This window comes from Micropterus dolomieu, linkage group LG18 (assembly GCF_021292245.1).
Source record: "Micropterus dolomieu isolate WLL.071019.BEF.003 ecotype Adirondacks linkage group LG18, ASM2129224v1, whole genome shotgun sequence".
Lineage (NCBI taxonomy): Eukaryota > Metazoa > Chordata > Actinopteri > Centrarchiformes > Centrarchidae > Micropterus > Micropterus dolomieu.
Window position 1 is genome coordinate 18,220 of NC_060167.1, and position 7,578 is coordinate 25,797.

At 48.9% G+C, this 7,578-nt stretch overlaps 1 protein-coding gene across 2 annotated transcripts in view; it reads right to left on the minus strand.

Moving 5' to 3' along the window:
- ddx27 (DEAD (Asp-Glu-Ala-Asp) box polypeptide 27) overlaps positions 1 to 7,578 on the minus strand; it is a 17,473-nt gene that overhangs the window by 2,119 nt on the left and 7,776 nt on the right. Inside the window, exons 13-19 of one of the 2 annotated variants that reach the window (XM_046028813.1) lie at positions 6,821 to 6,902; positions 5,774 to 5,951; positions 5,040 to 5,146; positions 1,770 to 1,866; positions 1,600 to 1,691; positions 490 to 610; positions 313 to 406 (exon numbers count right to left, since the gene is read on the minus strand). In XM_046028813.1, coding sequence (XP_045884769.1) covers positions 313 to 406; positions 490 to 610; positions 1,600 to 1,691; positions 1,770 to 1,866; positions 5,040 to 5,146; positions 5,774 to 5,951; positions 6,821 to 6,902 — 771 coding nt within the window. Of the gene's footprint in view, positions 1 to 312; positions 410 to 489; positions 611 to 1,599; positions 1,692 to 1,769; positions 1,867 to 5,039; positions 5,147 to 5,773; positions 5,952 to 6,820; positions 6,903 to 7,578 lie in introns of both variants that reach the window. The other variant, XM_046028812.1, reaches the window with a different exon arrangement.

Genomic DNA, 7,578 nt, shown 5'->3' on the forward strand with positions numbered 1-7,578 from the left:
GTGAGACAGAGAGACAGGTGTACAGAGAGACAGACAGGTGAGACGGAAAGGTGAGACAGACAGACAGGTGTACAGAGAGACAGACAGGTGAGACAGACAGACAGGTGAGACAGAGAGACATGTGTACAGAGAGACAGACATGTGTACAGAGAGACAGACAGGTGAGACAGAGAGACATGTGTACAGAGAGACAGACATGTGTACAGAGAGACAGACAGGTGAGACAGAGAGACGAGACAGGTGAGACAGAGAGACGAGACAGGTGAGACAGAGAGACGAGACAGGTGAGACAGACAGGTGAGACGGACTCACCCAGCTCTGTAGTGCTTCAGAGCCTTGCTGCTGGTGTTGGTCAGCTCTTTGTCAAACACAGACTTCTTGCCTCCTTTCGCTCGTTTCTGATTGGCTGCTGCAGAGACAGAGTTCCCGTTAGCCTAGCTGTTAGCAGTGTAGCGTCTCTGTGCATTTGTCAGTGCTGGTGAACGTCACCTGTGCTCGGCGTCTCGTCCTCCACCATAGCTCTCGCTCTCTTCGGTCGTCTCTCTCTCTTGGCCGCCCGCTCGGCGAACATCTGAGCCTTGAGGATCTCGAACTGAGCGCGCTCCTCAGGCTGACGGACAGACAAAAATATCATCTCACTCTGACGTCCAGCAGCTGAACTTTAGTTTTAAGTCGTCGTGAAACTGAAGGGTTGTGATGAAACGTGAGGTTTCATCCAGCTTTTTTAAAGTTCTCTGTTCTAACTCACTAATTCGTCTCGTACAACCTGTTTCCACCACGGTGTTGAAGGACTAGTTCAACAGCAGCCAGGTGTTCATGAGGCAGGTGAGTCTAACTCCTGAAGTCTACAGACGATACCAATCAGGACGGTTCAAAGGGCCGACAGGTGATCCTTCACACACGCCCACTTCACTACTTCCCCGTCCTGAACACTGGGGCTGCTGTGGAATCCTTCAGCTTACTGCCAGGACCCAACATGGGTGACCAACATCAACTCCATCATCAAGCTGGCCAGCAGAGGATGAACTTCCTGCTCAGCTCAGGAAGTACAACAAGCAGAAAGCCGGACTGCAGAAAGAGTCGGCGACTCCAGAACAGATGAACGGGACGGTCCCTGTGGAGACGCCGGTGGTTCGTGGAGGAGCTGCTACTCTCTTAATGTCACGAGACTTCAGCTTCCTGTTAAAAACAGAGGGGGTCACCGGAGTCCCAGGTAGGGATCCTTTCCACGATGCCGTCAGACTCCCGGTCTAACAGTCTGAGCTGAAGGAATATGTGGCAGAGGCCGGCTGAAGCATCAAAACTCTTTGTACCTACGAGTCATTTCAACACCAACATGTGAGAAAAAGATCCTTTAACTTGATGTTCATCTCAGAGAAACGGTGATGCAGAAGGAGGATCCATCAGAAACATCTTCTGATCTGTTAATGTGTGAACAGGACCAACCCGATTCAGTGTTGCTTTAACACCTTTAGACGTTTCTATAGAGTTTTCCTCTCTTTAGTTCCTCACGTGCTGAACTAACCGCTGCCTCCAACAAACTTCAGACAGACATTTAGGGAGGGAACGCAGAGCGCTGACTGATGGATCACTTCTTACCGTCAGCTCCTTCTTCCCGCCGTCCTTCAGGAACTTCTCTCTCCTCTTCTTTCCTCTCAGAGCGAGATCGAACTCCTGCAGAGCCTTCGACGCTGATGGAGATGAGGACGAGTCAGAATACTGGAGTCTGGAGTACTCGCAGTAGTACTAGCGTGTTTATTAATACTCACCACGGCTCTGTTTCCGCTCTTGTTGAGTCTGAAACCAGACTCTCTGTGATTGACAGGAGGAGGCGGAGCTATCGAGACGCTTCTGAGCCACACTCAACTGCACACACAAACAGAAACACACACATTAAATATCCTGCTTTAAACAGTTACGACAGCTCCACATCTCTCAGCTCGTGTTAGAAACATGATTGGAGTCTTCACCACAATACATTTTACAGTGTGATCTTAGCAGTAGTGAGGAGCCGACTGTAGTTAAGGTGCGTATTTACACCAGAAGCCCGTCTCCAGGACTTTACAGAGGATTACAGGAGGTTCAACAGTGGAGTACTGGACCCAGAATCCAGGAGCGGATTCCAGTCCAAGTCAATTACCTTCTCACATTTTTGCAATATGCCCATGAAGTACTAACTGTAGTATTTATTATGTGGACAAGTATTAAAATGTGAAAGGTATGAGGCTTTGAACTGAAGATGGCGCAGGAGTGGTACTGTAGTAAAATCTTATTATTGGCAGACCGTTTTAATTCTAACCTACTTTATTCTCCACCTTATTTAAGTGTCACTCGCTGACTGAATCGGCCTCCTTTAGGGTGGACCGACGTCTACAACGAAACATGGGGATGGACGATGTCATCGGGTGCGCGGGCGGGGGGGCAGCACTCATCTTATGTGGATGAGTTCTCACACAGACTTCACTCGGTAAAACAAATTGGTGGACTATTAACTTACGTGGATATTTTAGGCACGGACCAGGTAAAGCAGCGGTGAACACACAGATGTTGCTTTCACTCGTTCGATAAGCTGCGTCTTTGATAAGGCGACGTGCGGCTCACCTGCTGCCGTGATAACGCATCGCGGGTGGAAATATACGGAAAAAGACGAGTTCTCAGTCTTTTAGGTGAAAATGGAGCAGACTGGGGGAGAGAGACGGAGAGAGGCGGGTGCAGGTGTGCGTGAGTGTGGAGAAGAGAACTCCGAGGCAGCTTAAAAACAATGAGAAGAATGTTCGTGGTCGTTAAAAGCTGCTTTCACAGGGTGCTAGAATGAGAACATATGACACTTCTTTTGCTGGGGGGGCGGGGTTTTACAATCACGATGCCGGCTTAACGTCGGCCCGACCTCCTCAGACCAAACGTCTCTCTGCTGCGAACGAGTCAGCCTGCGTTTCCTTCCTTCTCGCTCCCTCCCTGCGTGTCCGCTCCGGTGACTTTGTCCATCAGCAGCAGGCTACGTTGTATGAAGTCGCTGCACTTTTCCTCCCGCGGTTCCGTTCAGCCTCGTGCAGACTCCACGACTTTCAGCGTCGGCCGACCACGGTGCCGTTCACACTACACGACTTGCCGTCTTGTGACGGGAGTCTTGAAGTCGTCGTGGCGTTCACACTACGTGACTGATCGATGAAGGGGGGTCACACGCTACGGGAGCTGACAGCGGCTGTGTCACCCGACGCTGGTCTCCAAACCACGTTCGGTCAAGAAAACACACCTGAAATGTGAAACAGGAAATGACGCGACCCTACACAGGAAACAGCTGTTTGTTATTCTAAAGACAATGACTCTGGGTGAAAGGATGGATCAGCACACGCAGGTAGCAGCAGTCTGAGCTACAGAGAGAGCTACCTGCTCTCATTGGCTGGATGTGGATGTCGAGTCAGCAGACTCTTCCAGATATTTGGCGTGCTGGATATCTGGCTGGCATCTGTGATGTGTCAGAAATGAGCCGGGGAGCCATTTTAATGCGTCGTTGAGTAGTTCACACCTAAAGACTGGCCGTCGATTGACGAGCGCCAAATCGAGCTAAAAATTGTGTAGTGTGAACTAGGCGGCAGCAGCGGCGCATGTCGAGAAGGCGTGCTGTCGACGTAGCCTTTCAAAACAAAACCAACGTGGTAGCTAAAGAATAACATCTGACTGCTGTGCTGCTGTCGCTTTACCTCATCAGTGCTTGTAAAATATCCTGCGTGTCGCGACTTGTAACCTAACGACTCGGTGTTTTCTCTGCAAAAAATGTGTCTAATCTACCTGGGCGGCCGTTAGTCCGCCTGGGCCGCCGCCGTTAGTCCGCCTGGGCGGCCGCCGTTAGTCCGCCTGGGCGGTCCGCTGAAGCAAAGCGTTTGGACTGAACTGTTGATTTTCTTATTATAAGCCAGGTCTTCAGCGGGGTAGACCGGCACTTGGTCTGCCTCCATGTTGTTTAATTTTGCGAGCTAGAGAGGCAGAGGGTGGGGCGGGGCTCCACGGTGAGGGAGAGAGACGAGCAAACGCTGGCAGGACTTTATGGAAACATATTAATCAGAGTCTATCGTTAGAAATGGTATCGTCTACTCGTTATACCGGCCAGCCCCAGTCAGCAGTGGTCAGAGACTTTACAGGGACAAAGAGGACTCCAACACCAGAGACATGTGTTCTGGAACAAGAACCAATACAGACTGCAAAAGGCAAAGAAGCACTGCTGAGATAATGTCTGCATCTCCTCCTGCGTGAACTAAACACCTTCTAGAAGAAGAACTTCCTGTCGGGGGCAGGGACGCAACCATTATAGATTTTGTTGGTACGATTACAGTCTGAGGAATAATCACAGTTTCACCATTTTCACAATGATTATGCATTCAGTAATTTCACAACACTAGTTGATTTTTAATATTTAATTACATTAACAATTACATTTTTATGATATGTAAGTATTGTTAATGTAAGAGGAATAATAACTTCATTCGGCCAGTTATTAATAACTGAAATGCAGGTGATTGGTAGTCCTGGACGTCTATAAGCTCGGAAACGTTTTCTGGAAACATGAAGTTAATGTTCAGTGACTGAAGGGCTGCAGAGGACGACGTTCTTCCATAAAGGCGCTTTCAGAAAAGAAGCAATTTGGGTTCAGCACAAAGTTCAACTACCTTGACTGTGGCGTGCATGCGAGCTCACCATGCGGTGCGCGACGCAGCAACAAACCGTCGTGGCGCGCTGAAATGAAATGAAAATAAGGGGCAGGTTTTTGAACAGGTGATCTGTACAAAAGGCCCAGGACCCATATCCAGGTCAGATGTGTGCTGATCCTTCAAAAGCATTAATCCACACCAGGAACCTGGACCTGATGGCCTCCCTGGCCGAGCTCAGAGTACACATCAACTGACGTCTCTCTGCTCCGGTCTGTCGTTCACCAAAAAGACCAGGGCCCTCTGCCTCAACTTAAGCTGGTTGTTGTTCTACACTGTTAGAGCAGTATTAAACTGTGGGTAACCATGGAGAGGGGCTCAGGTGTTCAGGTGTACCTTAGCCTCAGACGCAGCCAGCTCTCTCTCCTCTCTCTCCAGCCTCATCACAGCTTCAACGTCTTTCTCCAGTTTAGAGATCAGATCTCTGAACTTCAGGATGACATCTGGGGAGAAACAGAGTGTTACGTCACAACGCGCCCGTAGAGAGGTTCTGTTCACTTCAGCGTAGCCACGCTCCCGTCAATCAGAAGTGACCTCTCGCCACTTCTCATATCGAGCAGGGCTAGTCCGTACTGTGAGTATCATTTACAGGGACCCAACAGTTTCCCCCATGAGCCACACATGAAAGACTCCCTTTAACGGGTAGAAACCTGGAGCAGAACCTGAACTCGGGGGGGCGGCCATCTGCATCGGCCCATCGGGTTGAGAGAGAGGGGAGAGGAAAGAGGACACAGTAGCACAGTCCAGGAGCTTTGGTAGTGGACAAAAATACAAAAATCATCCAAACAATAACCGGAAGAATAATAATAATAATAATAACCCAGGTTCTCTGAACTACCCACCCGCTCTGCAAATGGAAATGCTCCGTATTTGGATAGCGCCTTTCTAGTCTTTGCGACCACTCAAAGCACTTTTACACAATCATTCACTGGTGGAACAGCCGCCAGGGGCAATTCAAAGGACACTTCGACATGTAGCCGGGGATTGAACCGACGACCTTCCGATTAACAGGCAACCAACTGAATACAGAGCACTCACTCAGACCACCTGTCTCTCTCAAGTGTGCATACCTGGGGGCAGAACCCGAGCCTTCACGCTGCTCTTGGCAGACTTCACCACCTCTTTCAGCATCTTCCTCTCAGACTCTCCGACCAGAGACACCGAACGTCCTGAGCGCCCGGCTCTCGCCGTCCGGCCGACACGATGAACATAGTGCTTCACTGTGGACGGCATGGTGAAGTTTATCACCTGAGAGACGGGCAGAGAGAGAGACGGGCTGTAGCAGCTGTGGTGAGGTAGCTCTGGTCAGGGAAACCTCCTGACTGAGAGACAGAAAACCACACACCTGGCTGTTCACCAAGTATTGTGGTGAAGTAAATACTGAATTTATTCAATTAATAACAGAGTCCCAAACAGCCACCGGCCCCGTTTCCTGGCCTGCTGTGGGGACACATTCTGACAGGTAACCGCAGGTCCCCATTAAACGCCTGGTCTGGTTTTATAGATGTTCTTTGGCAGTTACAGGCCGGCCCCAAACATAGGCAGGGTCATTTCAGTGAAGTAAAAGCTCAGGCTGTTACAAAGTTTTACAGTAAGCTCCATTTAGTTTTATCAATCTCAGATACGGAGGAGCCTTCCTTCAGTAAAAGAACACTAATGCTAGCTATCCTGAAGGATGGTAACACTTTAGGGCCAAATTAGCTGTGGTTCAGTGACTGTCTTGTTAACATTTCAAATAGACATAAATACCCCTAATGTTTCCTGCCTTAGAGACACTGGAACATTATTTATGAATGACATTAGGTTTCCCTAATGTCATTCATAAAACCCCAAAACTACTCGCAAAATGAGCATGTTACAGATAAGTGGTGTCCTCAATGACTCGCCACAATAAAATATTTTTCCCTTTCTCCGTTACTCATTGACATTTTACCTCTGAAGGTACCACCTCCTGATGGAGCTACAGTGAGGATACATTCCTACATTGGCAGACGAGACCATGGACACGGCCAGCTATGAAATCTGTTTTAATTTGCCAGATTCCATTTAATAACCCGACACTAACTCTACAGTTACTTAATTGTAGTCCCGAGGCAACTACTAAGGAAGTAACTCACCGTTTTGACTCCGTCAATGTCCAACCCTCTGGCTGCTACATCTGTCGCCACCAAGATATCAATCTGTTCATCTTTAAAACGCCTGGAGAACCAAAACAATGAGGTAAACAAGTAGAACAAAGACAATACATACTTCAAATTATCAGGGGCAGTTTGATTTTTTACCGGAGGTTCTCCAGCGTCTGGTTCTGTGTACATGAGTTTCTCCAGTCTCTGGTTCTGTGTGTGTGTGTGTGTGTTTGTGTACCTGAGGTTCTCCAGTCTCTGGTTCTTCGTGTGTTTGTGTGTGTGTTTGTGTACCTGAGGTTCTCCAGTCTCTGGCTCTGTGTGTGTGTGTGTGTGTGTTTGTGTACCTGAGGTTCTCCAGTCTCTGGTTCTGTGTGTGTGTGTGTTTGTGTACCTGAGGTTCTCCAGTCTCTGGTTCTGTGTACATGAGTTTCTCCAGTCTCTGGTTCTGTGTGTGTGTGTGTTTGTGTACCTGAGGTTCTCCAGTCTCTGGTTCTGTGTGTGTGTGTGTGTGTGTTTGTGTACCTGAGGTTCTCCAGTCTCTGGTTCTGTGTGTGTGTGTGTGTGTGTTTGTGTACCTGAGGTTCTCCAGCGTCTGGTTCTGTGTACATGAGTTTCTCCAGTCTCTGGTTCTGTGTGTGTGTGTGTGTTTGTGTACCTGAGGTTCTCCAGTCTCTGGTTCTGTGTGTGTGTGTGTGTGTTTGTGTACCTGAGGTTCTCCAGTCTCTGGTTCTGTGTGTGTGTGTGTGTGT